The sequence below is a fragment of the Ambystoma mexicanum genome, chromosome 2q, assembly GCF_040938575.1.
Source record: "Ambystoma mexicanum isolate Mex_15411 chromosome 2q, UKY_AmexF1_1, whole genome shotgun sequence".
Taxonomy (NCBI): Eukaryota; Metazoa; Chordata; class Amphibia; order Caudata; family Ambystomatidae; genus Ambystoma; species Ambystoma mexicanum.
This window is the reverse complement of record NC_090924.1, coordinates 661445614-661473347: the sequence shown is the minus strand read 5'-3', so window position 1 is coordinate 661473347 and position 27734 is coordinate 661445614. Positions and strand designations below refer to the sequence as shown.

The 27734-nt window shown below is 43.6% G+C and overlaps 1 protein-coding gene across 2 annotated transcripts in view; it reads right to left on the bottom strand.

Moving 5' to 3' along the window:
* The window catches only part of GRIN2A (glutamate ionotropic receptor NMDA type subunit 2A), a 2125912-nt gene that overhangs the window by 358263 nt on the left and 1739915 nt on the right, over positions 1-27734 (bottom strand). For both annotated transcript variants that reach the window (XM_069647845.1, XM_069647844.1), the window contains one exon: positions 7244-7473. In XM_069647845.1, the coding sequence (XP_069503946.1) occupies positions 7244-7473 (230 nt within the window). The remainder of the gene's footprint in view (positions 1-7243; positions 7474-27734) is intronic.

The following is a 27734-nucleotide window of genomic DNA, read 5'->3' as shown; positions in this document are numbered from 1 at the left end:
AATGAATCTTAATGAGTGATAGGGACTCTCATATTGAAACATTATTAGAAACCTGATTGTTTTTGTAAGATTTGTTGGAAACCATCCGAATCCTCTTAATGATGATGACAAATTTGAAATTGGGTAGCAAACATGGCCATTTAGTAATGTAAACTACAGTATCACCACAATTTATCCATATTGCGCTAACCCTTTACCTAAAGGTCTGTAATGCGTGCTGCTTGATATGCCCAAGTTTAATGAACGTCTGGAAGTATTGGTCGGAATGTCAGTTTGTTCAGTCTCAACTCTATCCCATTTTTAAATGTCTTACTAATGGAACTAAGTGTTGAGTGGTATCATATCTATTTATTTCTGAGGCTCATCATGTCTCGACACAGCACTGCAGGTGATGTTGTCATCACTTAGTCTTTGTATTCCTTTCTTGTATCTAACACCTGGTGCATATCGTTGCTGATATTTGTTTAGTGGTCACTATTTCAATGTGGGGCTTTGCTCCCTCATCTCTCTACCCTGTGGGGAACCCAATTCTCAGTGAGGAGAAGACGAGCCAGCTTCTAAAGTGTATTGGACGTCACATACAAAATACGCACCTTACCTTAGACACAATATTGTAGAAGTCATCAGTTTCTATAATGAAGAAATACATTTTGGTCTGTGGATGATAACTGATGGAAACATCTTCTAATCTATGATTGCAAGACATGATGCTCTGAGTGACAACAAGTAGGCACTCATTTAGATGCATCTGTGGTGAAACTATCACCTGTTTTCCAGGGCATTGACACCCTTAGAACGTTTGTGATACAATCAACATGCAGGGAACTCAAGCTTTAATCTTTTGCAGTGAGCTAGTTTCCCTGCATCCCTTCTTTCCTTGCCTCACCTCCCACAGGCTAACTGAAGAACGCAGAGCACTTTGCCTCCATTCCCCATACCAGACACTTTGCCTGCTTTGTCCACCTACCTTCTCATTTCAGGATGTTGGTGCCAGGCCACCTCTCTCTGAACCACCCAGCACTCTGTGCCTTCTCATTTCAGGATGTTGGTGCCATGCCACCTCTCTGTGAACCACCCAGCACTCTGTGCCACTTCTTCCAACATTTATCATTCCATGCTGGCACAACCACTGATGTGTTGCCTTTTGAGGTCCTTGGCAATTTTCTGTGCCTGTCCTCGCTCACTGCTCCGAGCAAGCTGTGCTTTTCAGAGCTTCCCCTTCCCCTTCCCAACTACCAGCAGAGTGCTAATGGCTATAATGTCCTGTGTGGTAGGCTATAACATCATGTAAATTCCCCCCACAATACATAATGCCCTTGCTTGTTTAGGCCATTACTTGCCGGGCCACTACCAGGCTTACATAATGGCAATCACATTGTCAGTGCAGCAGAAACTGTGCTCTAATAATGGTCCATGGCAATAATGACTTTGTTGCAGTGGAGTGGGGGATGCATTGAGGAGTTGCACATGGGGCATTTGAATACCAGGGTGACCATCGCCAAGGAATGGACGTTGAAGAGGAAAGCAGAACTGCAGGAATGTGCATGTCTTCTGTGAGGAGAGCTTCCATATACATTGCGGCTGGGCGACAGAGGTCCAGTTGGTAGCATTTTGTATGATATGAATTGGCAGCAAATGTAAGCATCATTAGTGTGTTCTACTATGCAACATAGAAAGCACTGGGTGAGTTTGTAATGTTTAGGTTAACCTGGTGAACTATTTGATGTGGCAGCGCTGATGACAAAATGATGTGAGAAAATCACCTGGAATACATTGTGTGCGGCACATGGGTGCACCCTAAATATATCAATTAAAGATGAGTGCCTAAATGTAATGCTATAGCAGGTAAATGTGAATCTAAACACAGAGGTAGAGATTCACGTTTGTAAAAAATAAAAAAAATGCATGTTGGGACACTAACAACACGTAACTGTTAAGGTCGGTGCTCCCCTACATGCAATTAACACTTTTCAACACATGGCCGCCACTTCATGTTGTCACTCTGAACACATTACATTTTATTTCATGTGGTTAACAGTGGATGTAGCTACTTGTGAACTGTGTTATCCCCTTTACCACTGGGTGTAGCAATGCATTTTTACATCATGTGCTTCTTATGGTTTGATTATTTTCAAAATCTCTGTGCATTATAATAGAATAGCGTTGCCTGGACAAATACTGAGAAAAGGACCTAAAGTTAATGTGAACTTTACTTTATTCCTGACCTGCTCTATTACATGTAGATATAAGTATCCTCTGAACTTGCAGATGATCAATAGTGTTTACAATTCTTACCATTGTTTTAACTGTCTTTGTGGCGTTGCTCGTCCTTTATCTTTTCTCTCTTGTGTCCATGTATTCACCATCTCGTTCTCTCAGGTCTCAATCTCAATTTCTTTTGCCTGTCCCATGTCCCCCTATGCGTCTTCTTATTTTCGTTCTTTTTGCTTACTTGCTGCTAAGCCCTGGAATGCCCTTCCTCTGTCCCTTTGCTCGATTTTTCCCTTTTCTTTTTTAAGATATGTCTCAAGGAACATCTTCTTTCTTTCTGATTGATTTGTCACTGAACTTTGCTTTACACTTTGTGTACCATTCTGTGAGGCGCTATACAAATATATTAATATATTAAGTACAAATATACATCTTTTATGCACTAATGAAGAGAACAGCATGTGTTGTAATTTGCCGGATACATCCTTCAAAGAACTTGAAACTATCTACTGCTCTTTAGTGAGATAGGCTCTTGGAAATGTTTTACGTGAAACATCTACCCATTAGGTTACAGAGCAAGCACGCATTTGGCTTTCTATAAAACAGTTTATCAGATATATTTTCACAATAGCTAAACCCACTGCCAGATAATGGACTGTCCTACTACGTGGGAATATGTATTATAAATACACCTAAAAAGGTCCCAGGGCAAATGTCACTACTCGGGTCTTCATAATCTTCTAAGAAGAGTTTAAACCAAATAATAGCTCTTCCAATTGGGGTCTAATGCCTTACAAAATACAAATATCACTTTATTATAAAATTCAAAAACACAATATTACACAAACATAATACTCACCATACTTCACAGAATTGCACAAAATTGCAATTATTAAAAGTCCATGAGACAACTTTAAACATGAATTTATGTCAGATACTCAATTCATATAAAACAATTGATACACAAAGTATGTCCTTTCTCCCATTGATTTGCGGTCAGACTTCCTAAGTCACGCTATGTTTCTCGTAGCCCAACTGTGTGTATGGTGTATCTCAAATTAAATTCTTGTGTAATCCCAGGATCCATGAATGGTATGGCTGAATATGCCACTTCTGACCATACTGCAAACTTTCCTGTTGCTGTTGCTGACTTTCCTATATCAGATTGGATATCAGCTTGTCCTGATAGACCTCACCTTATAATGAGAGAAGAAATCTGTGGAATAGTCCTGCCTTTAGGCAGCAATGTACTGGCAAATGTACATAGTCCTGCCTTTAGGCAGCAATGTACTGGCAAACCCACTTTTAGTAGGTAAACCCCATTACTGGCATCATGAGCACCAACTCATAGTCACAGGTCAGGTACCTAATGGAATTGCCTGGACTTGTTGATGTCTTTACCTTTCTTCGGCCATTCCCGCTTTTCCCGCAGTGACTGCAAGGACTGTTTCAACTCCCACACAAGTAGTACATTTACCCTAGGACCTTTTTTGGTGTATTGATAATAGAGTTTATGCTTTACCATGAACGATATCAAAATGTGTTAGTTCCAGCAGTGAATTTACAGATACTCCTCTGTTAACCTTTAACAGGGCCTCATTAGGACCCAGGCGGTAAGGGGTTTACAGCGGCGTAAACAGCGCCGACCCTTACCGCCTGATTCCGAGATCCCTTAGCGCCATGGAGGTTTTAACACCTGCTTTTAGCAGGTGTTAAAATCCATGGGGCTAAGGGACCTTGTTGTTAATTACGCCACCGTAATTTACGGTGGCGTAATTAACGCCTTCCCCACTCCCATTATGCCCTATGGGGCAAAAATGGGAATGGGGAAGGGTAAATGGGTTAATGGGGACTTACCGCCCCACTCACATCGGAATGGGGCGGTAAGTCCGCCAACCACCATGGCGTAAACGTAGTTTACGCCATGGTGGTAAAGGTAGGACCCAGGTAGTAATTTACCGCCTGGGTCGTAATGAGGCCCACAGTCTGCAGATACTCCATTTTAATATCTTTGGTCATGTAGCCAGTGACTCCTACCACACAATAAAGTACCTGCAGGTATGTCAAGTCTGTTCCAACCTATGTCTCTAAAACATTTGTAATTTAAATACAAAAAGACTGTCAAATTGGATTCACAGGTTTCATTGTGTTGTATGAAATAATAATGTGTATTCTTAAATTATTATCCTTATACATGAACATAATATTTACTGTCAGTGAATAACAAACACGTTAACTAAAAGCATTAGAAATGTTACAAGGCAATTGAGGAATAAAACAACACCTCACACCAAAATCTATTTAAAAATGCATAGCAGGTGGCATTTATATTACAAATTAAACTTACTCCATTAGAAATTTCCCATTAGTTGTTGCTAATATTCATATCCAGAGGTATCAATCTCATTATTGCAATATGTCCAAGTTTCTGGAGTATCTGGAGCTCTTTTCTTCACATAAATGCCAACAAATAGTTGTAAACAACGCCCAGAGATACTTCAAGAGAGAGGACAAAGCTTCTAAATACCCTATTATTATACTGGTTATAAACATAGGCAATATATATTTTTTACTCACATTAAAATACCACCTATAGAAAAATTATGAATACTCGCTCATTACTGTCCATACCAGATAGACAAACTCACTTTAGCCAGGCTGTTATTGGACATTGCGGGAAGTCCTAACTCAAAATGCACTATTTATTTTGCTTTAGAGGTTGGTAACCTTAGAGGCCTGGTTGTAACACTGAATTATGACCACCATCAAATGATGTACATTTGCATAGCCCCAAAATTCTATTGCATAAGCAATTCCACATAACAGGTTATTTGGCAATGTTTATCTTAGTATAGAGTCTCCCACAATGTCGATAAATTTGGTACACTTTGGATTTCACCCTAAGTTTGAATGGCTTTCCAGACAAGGACCCCTTGCTCTATGTGCCTAGGTAGCCACAGGTTCAACTCACAGATGAGGCCCATCAAGACATAAACAAAAACCAGACTGCTATACAAATGGATAGTTCTCCTCTTTGAAAGGTTATGTGAGCTAAAATGTGTTTTTAGACCCTCCTAAATGGGAACCATACCAGAGAACAGATTATTTGGTAGTGTTCATTCTCACTAGAGGGGCTCCCAAAACGTTTTGGAAAGCAGACACAGATTTATCCTGCTAAAGAAGTAAAAACCAAATTTATTTTATCTATTTTTGCATTTGTAAAGCGTGTGCGGCCCAGCAGGAAACTGGGCGCTAGTTACATGAGGTACAGTTGATAAACATGAGGGTAGCAAGTAATCAAGTTACATCGTCTGGGCGTTGTGGTGGGATAAAGGTTTCAGAGAAGTGTTGGCAGGGGAGGAATAGTCAGTTGAAAAGCCATGTCTTAAGTTGTTTCCTGAAGGATTTGAAAGAAGCTTCTGTTTTGAGAGCAATTCGTAGGGAGTTCCAGAGGAGGCGGCAGTGACAGGGAAGCTTGAGCCATCAGCTCTTTCTCTTTTGAATCTGGGAACGATCAGCTTGTGACTGTTGGAGGAGCATATGGTCTGATATGTTGCGGGCAGTCTTTGTGAGAAGTAGGAAGGTGCAGTTTTGCAATGGCATTGATGGGTGATGGAAAGGTTCTTTAATTTAATAAAGTCTCTAATTGGAACCAGCTGATAGAAAATGAAATTCATATGCAAAAATTAGAAAGCATGTCTACGATTTCTCTCCTTATCCCGTGAAGATGTGTACATTTTTTCGTTTTGCCAAAACCACCATTTTAAATCTTTTCATAATTACTACAATATTATGCACTTCAAAGAATGTCACAAATTATTGAATGTGATTATAGTGACTATTTTTGAGCTTAGCCAAAAATACCTCATAATTTGGAAAGCAAATTGAGTGCTTGTTACAAAATTCACTGCTGAGGATCATTTATATTATATTAAAGACGAGTGACACACTTTACTTTGATTGGTAATTTCCTCATTGCTCCCCTTCCTCATCTTCACTCTATATTCGAAATAAAGCTTCAAAATAAAGTTTAAAAGGCCTATGAAGATTTTAAAAATGCTTCCATTCTCGATCATATTTGTTGTTTTTATTTCCCATATTTCCCTCTATGGAACAATCCCAGCATAATCAATCCTTGGTTCCCCTCTCCCCCCTCCACTCCTTTTAATCAGTATTCCCTAGCACCCACGTACCTTTTGGGTGTGCTTGAAAGATACCCATTACAATTTTTTGTTCGTAATAAGGGAGTTTTGTATGTTTCAATTAAATAAAGCAGTACAAACAGGACTATACCACTGCAACCGCTTCGCATCTACTAAATTCAAAGTTGTTTTTAAGATATATTTTTTCTTCTCAGTTATATCCTATACTATTTAAATTAAGAATTCAACTTGTATTGAAAAGAGCTGAGCAGATAGTTGTTTCCTGTTCTGCAAATTAAATAATGTTTTAAAGTACTTCCTGAATCTACCCTTCAACTGCCCCAGCAGTGCTTCATTTTCATTGACTTTTCAATTTTGGCTACTAGTGCCATTTTGATTACTTTTCTTTGTGCCCTGAGATCCCAGAATATTGTTTATTGGTGATTGACTGATTTCTATGTGTTGTTGGTTGATGCCTATTTACGCACATGTGTACACTTCTCTTTTTGTTAATTTGTCACTTGTTTCTTGTCAAAATGAAATTGGTTCACTGTTGTCCTAAATATTTAAATTGTCGCCAACCATTAATTGATTAATGAGCTGTTTCTTATTCATGTTTGCTTGTCTCCTGCAGTGTATTTTTAAGAAATAAAACCCTTCCCTTGGTTTTTCTCTAGGCAAATGCATAGATTTGTGCATGTTTCTTGTTGCTCGGTATGGCATCACATAGAGAAAAAAATCATTCTCTTTTGAGCTCTTGGCTAGTGGCGCTCAAAGATCTTTCCATGGAACTATTTTCCATGATGGGATGTGCATAGGGCAACCGTTTGATGGTTTATTTCATTGACATGGTAGCAACCGTATGCACTAAAGTTTTTCAGAAATCCTACCTTTTTATCACTTAGCCCAGTCACTTGGTCAACGAACTCCTCCTGAATCATGAATGCGGCAAGGTTGGCAGTGTAGCTGGCCAGAAAGATAACGGCAAAGAAGGCCCATATTGACACTATGATCTTGCTGGTCGTCCCTTTGGGATTCTGCACTGGCACAGAGTTGTTGAACACCAAACCCCAAAGCAGCCACACCGCTTTTCCAATGGTAAAGGATGGCCCATGGGGATCTGTAATTGCACATGACAAGATTATTACTTCTTTATGATCTTCACAGATAACATATATTGTTTAACTTGTTCAAATTCATCAATTTGAGTTGTCATATAACGAAACCAGTCCTTTCAATAAAAAATATAATTGAATGAAATAATCATAAAAGATTGTTCTGCAAAACATATTTGAAACATAGGATAAAAACACCAATAAAACAATTTAAAAACTACACTTTGAAAATTAGTTCATTTTGAAAACATCCTTATGTCCTTATTCTCCATACAGTTAATAAATTCAGTTTACAAATTCAAATGCCATATTCCTTGTGTAAAAATTAGGCCAATCTATGGGGGTCATTACGAGTTGGGCGGTAAGGGTTAACGGTCACTGGTAATGATGCTGGTGCTGGTAAACCTTTACCGCCCTATTCTGAGGTCCCTTAGCGGGTCCCAGCAGGAACAGCTGGTCTAACCAGCCGTTCTCTGCGTGTCCCGTTAAGGGACCTTGGAGCTAATAATGGGTCTGCAATTTGCGGGCCCGTTATTAGCGAATTCCCCATTCCCATTGAGCCCTATGGGGGCTCAAATGGGAATGGGGAATGGTAAACTGAATTGGGACTTACCGGGTCCGCATAGGTTGGGATGTCCCGGCAAGTCCCCATTCAGCCAGACAGGACCCAGACCCGGGTTTGGAGGCAGCCATGGCGCTAATAGCGTATGACCCCCTATGTAATGTAAAAGAAATTTGTCATGAATAATGACAAAGAGACTGCCTAAGAATCCAACCTAAACAATGTAGCTGAACAGAACATCCATAGATGATATTTGTGTATCGTTCCACACACCCTTCTGGCAGGAGTTGGTCTCAAAAGTCAACACAAATTAGCGCTCGTTATTGGTCCAAAGTCATGGTAAAATATTGATTTAAATTGAAGAAAAAAAAACAGCACATATAAAACCTGTATTTACTGTATGATTAGATCATGCATAAAATAAAGTTATGTCTGGGTATTGCAATCAAATGTTGTTCTGCCTGGGGAAGAATGGCATCTTCGATTGTAAGTTGTTGCTGTTAAAACTGTAAGGAACAGCTTTGATTATTTTTGAAATTTCACCATGTACCAACATTAAAGCACATTAGAACCCGAGGGTTCCCAAAACATTCCAAACGATATACAAGTCCAAGTTGTGGTTGTTGCATCACCAGAACTTAATTACGGAATTTTGCATGATAACATTACAGTTCCTATTTTATACCAAACTTCCTTCCTTTCCACACCCTTCTCCCGAACTCACTCACTCACTCACTCCCTCCCTCCCTCCACAACCCGTTCAATGGCACAAAGTATTTGGGAAATATTAGAAGACAAATACCAGTTAATACATTAGGGGGAATTTAAACATGCTGCTTATGTCCTTTGCTTGCTCGGATGTCCAACAAGGCCCAATGCTGATCTTTTCTGGGTCTCTTTTAATCGGATAATAGACTGTACACTCCATCACAGCCCTAGCATGCCATCTCTGCTCCTATCATCTGTAATAATCCAGAAAGGGAAGCCATTCCAAGTCTATGTGGGCATGGGATTCCATTAATATGGCTGTCAAGCTTTCCATTTCATACAGTGTGTGGGTCTTTCTTGTCATTTCCCCTCCTATTGGGAGATGGTGTCTCTTCCAAGGGTAGTGAGACACACTCTCGCTGCCAAGTACAAGTTCCTTGGCATGTGAGACAGTTTACATACCCATCCTCCTGGTTTTCAGTACTAAAGTGTACTAATTCACCCTCCTCACCCCCTTCCCCTAACCTACTGTGTACTCTGTGATTTTGTTTCCATGGTTTGCTGTTTTCTTTCCCTCTAGGTTCCCTTGGTATTTGCCCTACCTTGGATTGTTTACATCCTTGGTTGCTTGATTAGATTGTACTGCCTGCATCCTTGTTGTTAATTCTTTCCTAGGTTACCCTGGTTGATTGCTCTGCCTTGGAAGTTGTGTTGTTTGTGTCATTGTATCCCTACTGTTCATTCTTTTACTAGGTTCCCTGGTCGATTGCTCTGTCTTGGTGATTTTGTTTCTCCTGGTTGTTTGCATCATGTTATTGTCTGCATCCGAGCTGTGTGTTCCTTCTTTCCTTGTTTGATTGTTCTTTTTTCTTGCAACGTGTTGTTCTTGTTTGCTTGTCTATATTTTGTATCTGATTTCAGTCATTGTTCTGTCCGCTCTGTGCCCTCCTCCTGTATCCGCCCCTCATCCTAGTGTTTCTCCCCCTCTCACCTCCTACTTGCCCCCTAGCCCACCACTCACCCTTCACTCTCCACTCTCTCTTTTCCCCCCACTCTGCCAACTGCACCCACATGGTGCTGTCTGTCTCCACTATCTTCTCTAACTGTTTTCCTATCGACTATCCTATCCTCACTACGAATGGTCGGAAGAAGTTCAGATATCCTGGATTCCAGCCCAGACCTCCCCATCGCTGATAACTACGCCAGTGGTTCCTCCAGACCCTTAACAACATACTCCTTGTCATTCCCTCTCCATGCCTATGGACCCTTCATATGTTCTCTTTTCTTTCTAGTTTTTTCCTCTTCACCCATTAATGGTGGAACTCCATGGGAGGCCCTTTCATGCCCCCTTCCGCTCCTCCAAGACCATAATTAATATTTACCTAAATGGCACTGTCTTTGTGCAAAGCCATCAGGCCTACCTCCTCCTTTTTGATAGATGCTTCCCACGCCATATCAACTTCCTTTCTTATCCTGCTCTCCCTTTTCTCTCCTTTTTGGCTCCTCTGCCTCCTTCTTCCTCTGCAACCTCTATAGCTGCCCCCGCTGCTCCTCGGGCCACCCTGTTGCCTCTTTCGTCTGCCACCCCTCTGGCACCCTCCTCCTCTTCCTCGGCTCCCTTGCCCTCTCCTCCTTCCTCCTCTACCATCCTCAGATGCCTCCAACACTTCCTCAGGGCATACTTCTGAACTGTAGCCCTCCACAGAAGTATTTTAAAGGTGGTAACCTGCTCCACATTGCCACTGTCAACTCTCGCTCAGCTGTCAAATACTCCTCTGACATCTACTGTATCCTGGAATACCTTGATCTGGATATCGTCGGTCTGACTGAGACGTGGTTCACGGCCAGCTCTGTCACAAGCTTTTACACTCTCCTTACTGCTGACTACAAGTTCCTCTCTGCGTCTAGAACCAACAGTCCTGGTGGGGGTGTAGACTTGATCTTCCCGGACTGACAAACTGGCCTAGCCAAGAAGAGAGCACACATTGAAGCCTGCATCTCTGCAGCAACTAACAATTTAGCTATACCTGTCAAAATCTGCAAGGTGCTGGCCATCTCTGCTGCAGTCTCTACATCTCCTGTTACTTCCTAGTCCCTCTGCACAGCCTTGACCTCTCATTTCAACACTACAACTCAGAACATCCTGCCCACCCTCTCTTCCTCCTCCTCCTTGTCCTCCATGTCTGGCCTGCCTGTGGCCTCCTCTCCTTCTAACTTCTCTTCCTTGCCCTTGTTCATCCCAGAACATGTTTATAGACAAGTATGATTGATGAAAGCCTCATCAAAACAGGTTCCTCCCTGTTCTTTCAAAACCATCAAGGACCACATCGACATTCTTGCTCCAGCCTTTGCCAATTTCTGCAATCACTCTTTTGCCACTGGAACTTTTCCCTCCCCTTGAAGCACTCCCTTGTGCACCCCCTCCTTAAAAAGCACTCAGCTATAGGGTGGAGATTTCAAGGGGTACGAAACAGGGATGCCCCCTATCACCTCTGCTATATGCTTTATTTTTGGAGCCTCTCCTAATCAAGATAAGGGATTCGGAGGAGGTAAGGGGGATCGAGATGGCGGGCAGGCAACATAAAGTTATTGAATATGCAGAAGACATGCTTATGGCCCTGGAAGACCCTGGGAACTCTCTGACAAGAACCATAGAAATACTGGAGGAATTTGGGGCGATATCAGGCCTTAAGATTAACAAGAATAAATCAGAGATCATGCTCCTTGCGGGAGACAAGGAGACATTAGAAACAGTAGCAGGCCGGCTATGTCTAAAAACAGTGGAGGAGGGTATCAAATACCTGGGGGTGACGCTCACACACAGAGTGGACAAGATCTATAAGAACAACTACACACACCTCCTGGCTAGAGTTAGGCAGGATCTAGAAAGATGGTGCCGCTTAGGATCTCATGGTGGGGTAGAATTCAATCAGTAAAAATGAACACACTCCCCAGGGTGCTCTTCCATTTCCATGCCCTCCCAGTAACAGTCCCTAACTCCTTCTTCAAAGCACTCTCCAAAGCCATATCGCAATTTGTGTGGAACAGGAAACTCCCGAGGGTCTCCAGAGCCATTCTCACGGCACCAATCAAGGCAGGCGGAATGTCCCTCCCACACTTTAAAAAATATTATCAGGCAGCCCAACTCTGCATCCTCAAGGAATGGATGGGGGAGGACCAACAGACGATCTGGATAACACAAGACAGGGCGGTCGCCAGGACCCCCCTGGAGGACCTACTGTGGAAACCAATCTGCCAATCTGCCGAAAACCTCAGTTCCCACCGGGACAGGAATTCGGCGGTTTTGAAAAATGGGAAACAGCAGGATGCAGGAAAATTGGTGAAATGATCCAGGACAATGAAATACGAACTTTCGCGGTATGTAAAAATATGTGGAAACTAACAGAAGCCGATCGTTATAGATACAAGCAAATAACACACTGGCTAAGTACACCAGAGGTCTTCCAGGCAGCCACAAGGGACCTTACACCATTTGAAAAGTACATAATATCTAACTCAGGAGACAAAAAACTAGTGTCAACCCTTTATACCTTTATTTACACACAAGGAGGAGAAATCAAATGGACATACATGAGGAGATGGGAAGCCACGCTGGGGGAACAAATAACCAGGCAACAATGGGAAGAACTTTGGAGAGGTATCCCAAAACTCACCCGGGCAGTCCAAACCAGAGAAATGTGGCTGAAAATAATCACCCAATGGCACTACACCCCAGAGAGGCTCAAATCAATGTACCCAGCAAAGTCGTATCGCTGCTGAAGGGGGTGCCCGGACACAGGAACCTGGAGGCATATCTGGTGGGACTGCCAGGGAGTAAAGGGCTTCTGGAAGGAAGTGCGATTGGAAATCATGAAAATATTCCCAGAGGCAGACCAAATGGGGGACAGAGTGTGGTTGTGCGGATTTAAAGACCCACAGGCTAAGAGACTCCACAAAGCACAATGGAGGAGCTTCATGGGCCTAGTTATCGCGTCATGGGCAACGATAGCTCAAAGCTGGAAGAAATGAGACCCGTCTCTGGTATACACCTGGCTGCAAAAGGTGTGGTCCCAAATGACCATTGAAAAGATCATACACCATCTCCAGGACCAAAACAACTCCTTCATGAAGGAATGGGGACTAGTGCTGGAATATTTGAAATCAGACTACATGGAACAATGGTGCCCTCACAACATTAAAATATCAGACATATACAGCATGTAAACGTTCCAGAAGTGAAAAACCGATGAGGACCCAGACTCTTCCGGGGAGGGGGGGGGTTGGGAGAAATATTTGTGTTGAGGTTTATTTTTGTACCAAAAAATAATAAAAACATGTTTACAAAAAAAAAAGCACTCTGCTGATCTTCCCTTTCCGGCTAACTATCACCTGGCCTTTATCATTCCTATCTGGGGAAAACTCTTGGAAAAGCTGGCCATCTCCCAGCGTAACCTTCACACTGAATCTGTTGATTGTCTCCGGGACCATCAGTCGGGCTTCAGAGTGGCCAGAAGCACTACCTGTGGTGTTCCTGAGTAGTCTAACCTCGCTCCCTGGCTGCTCAACCAATAGCTGTCTCCTTTCGCCCACCGCATAGCTGCTCTCTGCTCCAACTTTCAGTGCTCTGAAGATGACACCCAGCTCTCTTGCAGGCTCCCTCGGCTCCCACTACTCCTTCTCTCATTTCTGACTGTCTGAAATTCAGAGCAGTGTGCCGCTAATGATATCTGCCTCAATGTCAGTAAAATGGACAATCTCCTCATTGGAACAAAAGCTCCCTCCTTTCCTCTTTTGTTCTGGCTGCCCAGTCTGGGTCCTCTTCCTTCTCTTATCTGTGAGGCTAAGAACCCTGGGGTCATCTATGACTCCACCCTCTCCTTCTCTCCTCACATTTTGGATGTCTCTAAGAAGTCAACCTATCAACTGCACCTCCTCAGAGGTATTCTTCCCCTTCTCACTTTCCCCCAGAATCTCACTATCTCCAGAGGTCTGGACCTCTCAAGGCTGGACTACTGCAAGAGCCTCTTTATACATCTTCCTGTCTCTACTCTCCGTCCTGTACAACTTATCCAGAACAGGACTGCAAGACTTGTCCTTGGCCTCAAGTACAGGGATGTTATCTCTCCAGCTCTGAAATCTCTTCATTAGCTCCCAGTAATGGCAAGGATCAAGTTGAAACCCTCTGAATTGTCCACAAGGCTTTCTGGGGCCTTCATCCACACTACATTCAACTCTCTCTTCCAAAGTATCTCCCTTCTCGAGCTCTTCGCTCATCTAGCTCCAACTCTCTGAGGGTTAGCCCCTTTTTCCCAGCAGAGAGTTGGGGGAAGATCTCTTTCTTCAGCTGGGGCCTCCCTCTGGAATAGCCTCTCTACCTCACTCAATCTTGAGCAGAACTATATTTGGTTCCGGAAGCAACTCAAGACATTCCTCTTAGCTTCTGCTTTCTCTCTTCCTCTCCCATGCTGAAGATCCATCTGTTCTACGCCCCGGTAACCTGTCCACCCTATGAATATGGGCCCAGGTCCCTCCCTGTCCAGTTGCACCTCACACTGACTTTTGGCCCCACAGCCCTTGTGGTCTGTATCTGTAACCCTACAGCCCCCTCTCTTTGCACTCATGAGCCACCCGCTGGCTGCACTCTCTCATTACTGGCACTTAGCCACACACTGGCTGAACTCTGTCACCTGCACTTCTCCACCCCCCCTTTTGAACTTCTCCCCTGCTCCCGCCCTACACTTGCATGATCTGAATGACACAAGGCATTGTTTTGTCCTCCCTTTGTTTCCCTCTCCTTATCTTGTCACACCTAGAAACACTTGTGTGCAGGTGTGTTATAAAAGCCATATCATATGATATCATATCATATCATATCATATCAATTAGGAGGACAGTTTCCATTCTCTACCTTCTAAAGGCCTCATTACGAGTCCGGTGTTAACCCCGCTGGTGCTACCGGCGCATTGCCACCAGATTCGTACAATTTTACTGGTGCCTGACTTCCCGGTGCACCGGGACAATATAAATCTGGTGGCCTGGGGTGTCAGGCACCAGTAAAATGTTAGTTCCAATTCCCATTGAATCCCATAGGACTCTATGGGAGTGGGGACGTGGAAGTGCCGGCAGTGTTGTTAAAGATGCCGGCGCTTCCGTGAAGAGCTTGCCTACCACGATTGCTGCGCCCGGCAGGGTCAGACCTGTTGGGCACAGTGGCTCTGGCAGGCAAACTTGTAGTTTGCCAATCCAGAAACAAGGGTGCTGGTGAGCTTACCGGCACCCTTGTTTCTGGACCGGCAAACCTGTAATGAGGCCACATGGTTTTAATCCACATGTAATCCTCTTTCCAATATTGCTGTCCTAAGGTGCACTCCCACCACATATGCCAAAAAGTGCTCATAAGATTTCAGTTTCTCTAGCAGAAGAATTCCCATCAGGATACATTTCAGAGAGCCTTTGGGGGGTTAGGTACCATCTGAATAAGAGCCTGCAATTGTGCATTTTATATTGGACTACTATGGTGGAGAAACAAAGATCCCTGTAGATTATCTGCCATAGGTCTGTTTCTTCCTGTAGTTCCAGGTATCTGATTCATTGTTTCGGTGTGTTTGTAGTCTCTAAATGAACCATTGTTAGAAGAGAATTGTACAGTTTAGAGATGGATCCTTTCATGCTGACATGTGAATTAAGGACCTGTATGAATAGTGTTTATGGGCACCTCAGACTATTCTCCCATTGCTGGTCTGCTAGGGAGCCCATTCATTGTAAGTATAACAGGGGAGGCATCGGGCCCACAGGCAGGGAATCTTCTAATTCAGCATCCTGTAAAATGTGTCCCTCTGTCCACACCTGTCCTGCTCTAATCAGCCCTGCTTCGTAATAATGCTGAAATCTTAAGGGGTCTATAATTTTGTCTCTGAAAGGAGGGGCCCATATACATCTGAGAGGTGATGGCCATGACGTAACACCCTCCAAAGCACTGACAAAACTGGATGTGTGCGTATTATGTTTGGTAAACGCCTGCAAGGAACCCATAATCTCTTCCCTAGGGTAACTTGTGTAAAAAGGCAATTTTCTGGCACTATCCACTGTTTCTTTATGTTTTCTCTTAGGTGGTCTACCAATATTCAGAGCTGTGCAGCTCTGAAGAATTCATGGAGATCCAGGATTCCCATCCCTCCCCTCTCCTTAGGTAATATCAGTGTGTTGTATGCTATTTGTGGTTTTCTTCCAAGCCATAATAATGTGAGGAGCATTGTTTCAATACACTGTGAAAGGTAGCTGGGAATGCTATTGGGAGAGCCTGAAACAAAAACATCAGAATAGCAGGATGTTAATTTTTATGGACATGAGATAGGCCGCCCATGACAACATGATTTCTGACATTGTGTGTAGGTCTTTTTTAATTGTATACCATAACGATGGATCATTTGCTCCATGTGCCTCCTTGTGATGGTCCCTCCCAGGTATTTAATGCCCCTAACATCTATCTGAATTCCGTGATTCAATAGGTGTCGGCTTACCTTAGAGGCATTCACTGATAGAGGCAAGGCCAGTGTTTTATTCAGGTGAATTATAACGCCTGACATCCTGCCATATCCGTTATAGTTGCTATAAGCGCCCGGACGGAAGTCTCTGGACACGTTAAGTACGTTAATATGTAATTTGTGAACAGGGTACGGTTTTAATCCCTGTCGTACTTCACTATACCATGTATCTGTTCCCTCAAGCATATGGCCGGTGCCAAAGATTATAGTGCCAGCGAAAAAATCAATGGAGACAACCGGCAACCCTGTAGGGTCCTATGGCTCGGTTGACATTCTGTCAATGCACGCCATTAACTACAACTTTAGCTCTTGTATTTCTATACAGAGACATAACTCCTGAGAACCACCTAGGGCCCAGGCCCACCTCTCATAAAACAGCCTCCATAAAAGACTCTATAAAAGGCCATTCAACCCTGCCAAAGGCTTTTTTGCCATCGATTGAGATCAGGACAGGTCCATGTCGTTGGGCCTCATTACGGCGGTAACCCTGCCGGTGCTATTGGTGGGTTGCTGCTGTGCTCATAACATTTTACTGCTGCCTGACTTCCCAGTGCCAATGGGAGATTCCAAGTCTGGCGGCCCAGGAAGGCAGGCGCTGGTAAAATGTAAGTCCCCATTCCCATAGATTCCGACTGGACCTTATGGGGGTAGGGACATGGGAGTGTCTGACCCTGTTGGCCGAAGCGGCCACAGTAGGCAGATCGTTCACGGAAGCACCGGCACCATTTGCAGCAGGGCTGGAGCATCCGTGTCCCCACTCCCTAGAGTCCTATCCTGAGGCCAGCAGGGTCAGACCTGTCAGTCACATCAGCTCTGGCAGGCAGACTCATAGTTTGCCGGTCCAGAAACAAGGGTGCCTGTGAGCTTAACAGCTCCCTTGTTTCCGGACCGGCAAACCTATAATGAGGCCCTTTGTCTTCTATACCAGGCATAAGATCTAGGATCTTAAGGACATTACCTGCCCATTGTATACCCCTCATAAAGCCCACCTGATTCAGGCAAGACCATGATCATCCTTCCCGCCAGGACACTAGAATTTATCTTGGCATCAAGGTTGATCAGGGAGATGGGGCGGTAAGATCCACAATCTAGTTTATCTCTCCCTTCCTCAAAAATAATATCCTCGCCTTTGTGAAAATGTCTAGGGCTCTCCCACCATCTAGAAAAGTTGTTGAACTGTTTAATTACAAATGGTGCATGCATGGGTCCATGTCTCTTATAAAATACTGAATTGAATCCATCCGGACCTGGTGCAGAGGCTGCTTTTTACTTTGAGATTGATTTGAGAAAGTCGCGCTATGTATTGGTGCATTTAAAAGTGTTCTCTCCTACAATGATAATGTTCAGAGGGTATGCTTTTTTAAATAGGTCTGTATATCTCTCTCATCGCATTCATTTTCGGTTGTGCATAGCCGGGCTTTATATTGACAGACCAGCTATGCAATTTCTAGTAGTTGGTTGAGTATTGTGCCTTTTTCATATTTAATTTGATAGACCAACCTCGCCACACTCTGGCCTCTCAAGTGAGCATATGAGTTTTATCAACCTTTTCATAATACCTCTGTTTCACAAACCTAAGCTGTGCTATTGCCTTCCCCTTCCAGATTTCCCTGAGCTCTTGTCTTAGTTCTCTGACTTCACTGAGCTTTCCTTGCAGGTGGTCTTTGCCACTCTTCAGGGCCGCCTCTTTCTCTGTAATGCATTTGCTTCAGCTTAGACTTGTGCAATAGCCTTTCCCTCTTCTTCGCTGCTCCTTCGGTTATTGAAAGGCCACGAAAGGTGACCTTGGCTGCTTCCCAAAATGTGGTAAGTGTTGTTTCCCCCATGTCATTCTGATGGAAAAACGTGTTCATTTATTTGCTGAGAGCATTGCTGAATGCTATATCTCTATACAAAGTATCATTACAAATCGATTGCTTATCCAGTGGAACACAGGGGCCAAGGTCCAATAGCAGTGTCATGGTCTGACCAGCCTATAACTTGTATATCTGCCTCTATGATGTTAGGCTATCTATTCTAGAGAACATTTAGAGTGGTGGTGAATAAAAGCTGAATGCCTGTGTTTGTGGATGTATTGTTCTCTACGTATCTATAACATAGTATTCTAGCAAGAGGGTGTTTAGAGTGTCCCCCATATGAGCGAGCGGCACCATAGCGCCAATCCTCAGTGAGGACGAGTCCTGTGAGGGATCTGCTATCATGCAAGGACCCCTCCACAAATAGGCAGCCCTATCTTCCATGTGTTTAGAGACGACAATACTTCACTGCAAAATATAAGTTGTTGCTGGTTCGGTTCATAGACAGAACATAATGTCACCTCTGTATGGCTAATGCTACAATTCACTTCTAAGAGCCAACCTTCCATGCCCCTCTTGACCTGTAAGATTTCCGAAACAGCACAATCACACCTGATTTTTTTTGACAAACCAGATGACCATAAGGCTCCTCCTAGCTCCTTGCATCTAAGTGTGTATACCTCCCTCTTTTTCAGAGTACACCTACTCCAGATTGTTTAAGTACCATGGATCGTTTCTGTTGGGAGTTAAGGCCTTTTACATTCAAGGACACAGATCGTACCGTGCTGTTATACATCATCATGTATCTCCGCGTCCCTCATTCCAGATCCCTTCTTGTTGACTATGCACATTAGAATTCTCAGACATTCATCCCTTTTTCAACAGTATATCTTCCCCGTTGTATTTCCCCTTCCAGTATCCAGATAAGAAATAAAAGTAGAAACCAAGTACCACTGATTTTCAGACGCTCCCTCGATCCCATCAAACCCCTCCAACCCCATTATGGTGATTGTTTCTCCCCGATTCTAAGATTGACTGTGCAACAAGGGCCATCCTGAATAGACCCCTTGCATAAACATTAGATAGAAAGAAAAAACTCCTACATTGGTTTTATGTACAGCAGTTGTAGCAGCAACTCAAAAAAACCTTTAGCACCTTTCCCCTCTGGGATAAACCTGAAATGTTCTCACTTCCAAGGGTGTTCCCTCAACTATACCTCTCGGTATCGACATTATAAACAAGCCGAAGTCAGCTGGTCATGGGGCGTTAAATCTGCAAAATTTCCTACAGCTTGACGGATGACTTCTTCTTTGTTGAGACTTCTGGTGTCCACTTTTGGGGTTTGATTTGCGATTTATGGCCCCAATGTCTGAGCTGCGGTCTTCTGAGGGTCAACCGCTTCAGGACACCTTCAGCTTCATCTCTCAAAGTGGCCCTATAATCCTCTTCCTCATTTGAAGTACAATGAAAGTGGGAATCCCCATCTTCATTGAATGTCTCGCACTTTCAACTTCCGGGTCAGTGGCTGCACTCCTTCCTTTTAGTTAGGGTCAGTGCTGTTAAGTCCTGGAATATGGGGATTTATGAGCCTTCCAAATCGATCAGACCTTTCTCTCTTGCCTTTTGGACAATATCCAATAATCTGTCTGACGTAATGGCACTTTGCTAAAACAGATTATGGCCCGTTAGGTGGGCCACCCCCTCGATGTATTCTGCCGAATGATATTTCGGGAATTGGTGACTCGTTGAAAAAGTTATTAACAATAACTTTTACCTGATGTTCCAGATAGAAAGTAGTTTTGCCCTCTGTTTCCTTTGGAGTCATGATGCCTGTGTTGGAATGCCTCTCTCGGTTGTCTAGGTCATCAACTTTGAAAGCGAGATCCATTTCCGTCTGCTCTAAATCTTGCTTGTGGGCATCGAGATTCCCTTCCAAAATGTTGTTGACCAGCTGGTTGTTTTACAGTGTTTCAATGTTCTATTCCACCTTGCCCACCCTGACCTTCAGCTAAGACATTGCTGCCGTTACACCACTTTCCATGGATCTAATTTCGTCCAAATGTAGGTGCACATCTGTTTGGTGGGTGGCTCCTGGGATACTTGCTGCATCCTCCGTTTGGCTCCTTGCAGCCACGTCTGGTTTGCGACTGAAGCTTTGCAGTAATGTCACTATGTGCAGATGCAATATGTGCTGCCTTCACGTATTCATGTTTTTTCACTATACCGGGCTCATGATAAAGGTAGGAAGATGTTCTTCTCTCCTGGCCATTTAGTGTTACTGATTATACGGGTTCTATGGATCTGGATATGTGTCAGAGTCAGGAGCCGGGAGAATGGTTACTGTTGGTCAATGAGGCCCACATGCCCCTAGTAATCAGTCCCACAGCCAACTCTACCCAGTTCAGCCATCATTTTCTGCCACCATTTTGTTGCGAGCACAGGCACCTGGCAGTATCCTTCCCTCACGGGGCTCGGCACTGTAGACACAATGGCTGGTGAGCCTTGTGTGAATCAGTGCAGGAGCCTTCAGTTAGGGCATTTCATTGAGAGCTCACAGCCCTGGATGATTTCTAAAACCTGTAAATGGCTGGAGGGTCCATCAGATATTCAGCGCCCACTCTTCCCATCATGGCTTCCTCCATGGAGCTTCACTGAGTGGGGCCACCACACTGTGCACCCCCATGCTCACAAGAATGGTGGTTCGAGGCTTCTCTTATGTTACTGGCTGCCAAAGGCCTAAACGAGATTATAAGCAGTGTTTCTTGTAGCCATTTCTCCTTTGGCCGATCCAGCCTCACCTGGCTGGTCAGCGATATGATGCAGGTCCCTGTCTGTTCACAGCTGCCCCCTATTGAACCCCGGCACTCGGAGGATTATATTTTAAAATTTTATTTTATTGTGTTTATGTTCAAAATATGAACTTTTACACATCAGGATTAGCCAAATCAATACAATAAAATTGAAAAATCCCTTATCTTGTAAAAAAAACAAGACCAAACAAGAAAAATACCATTCATGCATCACTAATACAATCTTCAATAAATATTCAATGCAAACATTCTTCACACACGCATCATTCATTACAAATGTATACAACCAATAAAATAATCACAACGAATTAATTAAATATCACCCCTAGGAGGATTATTCTTCCAGGCTACTGTTATGCCGTCAGTTGCTGGCGGTCTTGCTGGAATCCAAAGTGTTTTTTTTTGCTGGTCACAGCTCATCAGGTCACCTTGGTTATACATACTGATCTGTGTAGTGCCACCATCCCTGTCTGACTGCAGCCATCCTCCAAGGACGCGGCTAGGATGTGAGCCGACGCAATGTGGCTCCTCCTCCCAAGCAGGCCCATTGCTGCCACCTAGGCCACTCTTAATGGAGTGCCAAATTCACCTGTTTACTTTATCCAATGCTCATGCTCGCTGGTTGGCATTTTCTACACCCCTTAAAACAGATGAAGGCTCATCAATTTTACCTCACAAGTAAAGCTGGAATGTGTTCTCCACCATTACAATTTGTTGGGCAAGGGAGATGACTTCTTAGGCTGCCATGTCGTCTTCACCCCCTGGTGGTCTCCGACAAATTATTTCTAATAACAACGCTGTGAAGGTTTATAACCCTTCCATTACTGATGTGTCAAAAACCTATGAAAAGCTTGTGCCTGTTTGCGATAAAGATAAGAGTTTTATAATACAAAATCATATTTAGTATTTTTTCTCACAAATGTGAAAATGTAAAACTATCATTGTGTCGTGAGTTAATGAAATGACTGGTTAAAGTAGAATGTACCTGTTCAAACGAGTTATTAATGCAACAATAATGAGATTATCCAACAAACTATTAAAGTGAAATAATATTTAGCATTATCCCACACAACATATTGTCAAGTTCCATTATGCTAGAAATAAAGACAGTCTACAAAACTCTCCCTAGATACTGGCGTATCCAAGGGAGGTAGTTTGTCAATTTTCTGTCTTCATGTTCCTATGATAATCCAGAGGACACAGAATTGTGTTCAAAATAAAAGAAACTGGCAATGCACTGTCCATGTTACAAATTACAAATAGAGATTCATAATTTATAGAAGCATGTTTGAGGAAAATGAAACAAGGCATGTCTTCGAATCAGACCTCTACTAGGAGAAACAGGGTAACCCAATGCTTTTTCGACAGCAATTTACTACGGAGTAATTACTTTAAAAAATATGGGTATTTATGGGTTATGTGGTAAAAAGGGGGTTTGGAGGGTTTTAGGAAGAGGTACTAATGATTTGAAAGAGGGGGCCGGAGACCCCCCAAACTACAAGATAAACATTTGAAGTAACATTTCGAAATAAATATTTAGCAGTAAATTAAAAGGAAGTAAATGTCCATGAAATGACATGGAACCGAGAGACAGACCAAGGTTAAATCAACCATTTTCATGGGTGATTTAACATGAAAATGTTATACATGCCAAAAAACGAAATACTATGCAGTCTGGCAGTATGGACATTGTCACTGGTGTCACAGTGGGTAGTAAAAGTGACATATAAGCCAGAACACTACCCTGAATCCATAAATCACCTACTGGTAACTGGGGCGGTTCTGAGTGGCTCCAAAATCACAGTTTGGGATTCCATCTTTCAGACTGGTCCCTGATCTCCAAAGGCAATCTGGCCATTTTGCATGGTGTTGTCTTGCTTGGATGTTCAACACAACTTTGGGGAATGTCATTTGCTCGCAACTATTTCTAAATGAATCGAAGACGTAGGTTTATGTATTTAAATTTGCTTGGGCATCCCAGTTCATTGCCCCAAATCACTGTCAGAATTTTTCATATCGACTAGTATGTTGCGATCACTAAACCCACTTCTGTTGTGTGTAAGGAAGAATCGGTCCCAACATTCGTACAATTGGTAATAACCATATTACCATAATATGCATGTCCTTATATCAATAAAGAAATGACACAGGAAACGAAAGACTATAGGCCTGATTTACAAATAATTTTGTCAATGGAATTGCACGATTGTAAAAGGCTTTTGTAAATCAAGCCCTATGTGGTTAGTGGTTTAATTTCTAATTCTCATTTATAAAAGCTGTGTGCATGCAGTCTGTAGTGCATATTTTACAGGTGAAAAATGTGTGTGGGGCTCTGTGAGGGATGAGAAGGGGCCATACAAATATTCTCTGCAATGTGTTTCTGTTTAGAGTGCAGACTAGCCATCCTTATACTAACCCATGATCTCATCCCATGAAGTCACGGGAGGATAGCTCAGGAGCAACTTGCTCGCCTTGAAGCAAGACGACTAGAGCACCATGGGTTCAATCCCCGGTCTGCTCTTAGAAACCTCTGGGTATTAAGTGCATTATAAATAATCATATCATGTCATGAGCACTGTATGTGTTAGCCTCAAGGTTTTTTTTCTGCAAGTGAATGTGAATGGGCATGGGATAAGTGTCTGGGGCAGTGTTAAAGTGACACGAGGTCATTTTACTTTCGAAGTATGAGAGTGGGATGTTGGCATGGAACATTGTGAACATGGCATGCAACAATTTTTGGAAACATTGAAACATGGCAGTTATTCTGGAGGCAGTGTAAAACTATCACGGTATGGGACACTGTTCTGGGGAATGTGGAAGTGTCCTGTGGCACTTGTCTGGGGCATTTTGAAAGTGCCATGGGGAAACATGTTAAGGACAATGTAAAATGGTATAGGACAAGTGTCTCGGGGCATTGTAATAGGAGATTATGCAAGTTGCATGAGGGAGTGGTTTGTGGGTTCATGCACAAAGCGAATGTGGCATGGAGCAATGTTCTGGGGCATTATAAACTTTACAATGTATCATATTGTGGAGCAGTGTGATGATGGTGTAGGCCATTGCTCAGAGAACAGTATTAAAATAGGGATTATCACTTTTTTGGCATTTCTTAAATCGGGATAAGGAGAAATTGTCTGTAGGCATGAAATGACCTGGAACAACAATCAGATGTCAACATGAACATGTCTACGTGGAATGTCTCCTTGGGCTCTGTGGAAATTGCACCCTGTAATATACTGGGCCAATGTAACAATGGAATGGGGCAATGTGAGAAAATGAGCCTGGCATGGGCATTCTCTGTGGCCAGTGTGGAAATTTCATAGCACATTTTGGTGCAGTGTGACCATTATCATGACTGGCAGCTGACCTGAACATGAGATGAAAATCTCAGAGAAGTGGTAGCATGAAGCAGAGCTCTGCGGGGTCTGCGAATATCTGTTCTGGAGTTGCACAGCACAAGCAGGGAAGATGAGACCAGAACCCCTAGTTATGAAGACAAAAGCAGAGTCACGTGGATAGAAGGTGATAGTGGGAACCATTGAGAGACACAAACCACTTAGAGCAAGCAAAGCCCCCCCTCTGCATCCTCATGGTGGAAGAAAAAAATAAATGCAGACTGGGAGATGAGTTTGAAGTTTGAAGTTTAGTTTATTTATTACGCGCAGACCAGGCCCAAGGGCAACCGGGCGCATACTCTTGTAGACAAGTTACATTAATCATTAAATACACAGCAAGTTTACACAAATATACAACAATATAAGAACACAATACAATTAGCAGATTATAAAACAAGTAACATAAGGGGTGTATGTGGGCATAACCTGAATACACATGGAAGGAGGACTAAGTGAGGAGTCTCATAGCTCATGAGAGAACAGCCAAGTTTTTGCATTGTTCTTGAAGGATAGGAACGATGGTTCGGTTCTGATAGGAGTAGGCAGAGTGTTCCAGAGTTTGGAAGCTAGGACAGGGAAACTCACACCGCCCGCTTTTTGGAGTTTGAATCTAGGCAGGATGAGGCTGTGAGATTGGGCTGATCTAGTGGGTCTAGCAGAGGTGTGGAGTGTAAGGCGAGAGGAGAGGTAGGGTGGGGCGTTGTTATTCGGGCATTTGTGGGTCATAGCTAGCGTTGTGAGGGCAATTCTTTGTTTTACCGGGAGCCAGCATAAGTTAGATCTGATGGTGGAGATATGGGAGTGTCTTGGGATATTTAAGGCTGCCCTTATGGCATTATTTTGTACCATTTGCAATGTATTAAGGTTGGACTGACTAGTCCTAGGTAAAGAGCACTACAGTAGTCAATTTTGGCCATAATGAGTGTTCTGGCTAGGGGGATGCAGTTGATAGAGTTTAGAAATGGTCTGCAGGCAGTGATAAATGTACAAGTATAGGCAGATGCCGACCTTACTGCATTTGTTTGTCTCAAGGAGAGCGTGGAATCAAGATAGACGCCTAAAGTTTTGGTGTCTTTAGAGACCTTGATAACATTGCCGTAGATAATGAAGGACTTGTAAGTTTGGTCTGACTTGTTAAGACGATGGCTTGATCCTAGTAGTAAGAGCTCGGTCTTATCGTCGTTAAGGCAAAGTTTGTGATGTGCCATCCAGGCATGAATGACCAGGTATATATCATTCAAGGCTTTGGTGTCAGCTGTGTAGTCACCCGTGATAGGGATGAGTATCTGGGTGTCGTCTGCGTAGTTAGTGTACGAGACACCCAGATAGTCAAGCGCATCAAAGAGGGGCTTGGTAAATATGTTGTGTAAAGTAGAGGACACACAAGAGCCTTGAGGAACGCCACAGTGAATGGGGGAGGGTTCTGCCGATGCTGTGGGTGAGAAGACCCTCATGGATCTGTTGCTCAGGAATGAGTGGATCCAGGCATTAGCAGAATCAGAGAAGTGGGCAGCAGATTTAAGGTGTTGGCAGAGTATTTGGTGGTTGACCAAATGGAACACCGCGGAGAGGTCCAGGAGAAGGAGTAGAGCTAACTTCCCATTGTCCTTTAGTGTCTCTATCTGAGTCTTCAGATCAATCAGGGCTGATTCAGTGCCAGGTTTAGGACGGAATCCTGATTGTCTTAGCCCCAGTAGATTATTGGATTCAAGGTAGTCTTGAATCTGCAGGTAGGCTGCACGATCCAGGATCTTAAGCAGGAACGGGACCATAGTGATTGGTCTAAAATTAGTTGGGATATTAGGGTCAAGGGAAGGTTTTTTGAGAAGTGGGATAACCCAAGCATCCTTCAGGTTATCCGGGACTATGCCCATCTTGAAGGAGGCATTTATGAATGCTGTGATGAACGGGGCTAAGTCATGAGATGCTTCCTTGATGATAGGTGCCGGACAAGGGTCACCTTGACAGTTGGAAGGTTTGAGGTTGTTTATGATTCCTTCTACTTTGAGGATGGTGAGCGGGGAGAAGGAGAAGTGTTTATGAGAGGGATTAACTTGGCGTGTATTAGGTGTGGGTGATGACAGTGGTTGGTCAGACTGTAAGGATTTTTGTTTGTCTCTGATTTTAGTTTGGAGGGTGGCAATTTTACCCAGGAGTGCTGACTGAATATTTGTGCACCAAGTACTATCTTTAGTACACGAGTCAGGGGGGGCTGTGGGTGACTCAAGTTCTTTAAGAATTTTGAAAAGTGCCTTAGTGTTAGACTGGACTGACTCAATACGATTGTTATAGGAATCTTTTTTAGCCTGAAGTAAGGCTTCTTTGTAGTTAAGGGTGGCTAGCAGAAGACCGTCCTTGTGGGTGTCAGAATGGTGGCTTTTCCAACGTGACTCTGCAATACGTTTCTCTTTGCGTAACACTCTAAGCTGGGGAGTGAACCACGAGTTGAGGTTGTTCAGGTCTCCTAAGTTTAAGCGGGGCAATAGAGTTCATGGCTGCAAGCACTGACTGGTTGTACATGTCGGCTAGGATGGTAGGGTCTGAGCAAGTGTCCGGTGCATTATTAAGGGTGGGCAGGATGAGGGGGAGTAGTTTTTCAGTGGTTATGTTCTTTTTGTTTCTGGTGAGGGTGGCTGGGGCGATAAGAGGCGTGGGTATAGAGGCTGCTTCAATGCTGAGGTGATGATGTGGTGATCAGATCAGATGCACGGGCGTTCGAGAGTACGTGGATATTGCAGTTGGTGTCACTGAGTCAATTGATGTGGGTGGGTTCCTGTATATGGTGTGTGAAACCTAGGTCTGTTAGGGTGTTGGCGAGGTCGAGGGCCGTGGGATCATTAGGGTCTTGGTAGCCTAGATTGAGGTCACCGAGTATGATGGTTTGAGAGTTAGATTTTGCTTTATCAAGTGCTAAGGCAGAGATGTCATCCACAAAGGATGTGGGAGGGACATGGGGTCTGTATATTAGGTGGATGGTGGCAGTTTGGTTGGCTGAAAGTTGGAGTTTGACCGAGAGTAACTGCGGATTCCACCTTGATGCTTGGGATGGTTCTGAGTCCTAGTGAGTTTCTATAGATGCAATTCCTCCATCTCTTGAGGTGCGGTCACATCTGATGATGGAGTAATCTGTGAGAGAGAGAGAGGGCAGGGCCAGATGCAGCGTGTAGCCAAGTCTTAGAGATGACGATGAAATCAAGTTCTTGCGTATTGATAAGATCAGCAATGTCCAGAGCATGGGCAGCTAAAGACCTTGCGTTGATCAGAGCGGCCTTAATTGAACCGACATTGCTTGTTGAAGCAAGGTTGGTCTGAAGGTGGGGAGACGTAGGTGAGGTGGGTGTTTGTGTGGGTGGGCCGAGTGTCGGGGCTTTCAATTGGGGGCTTGGGTAGATGGGGTGACCCTTTTTGCCCATAAGTCTAGAGCCAAGTCTAATGTTTCTTAGGGCGGTGG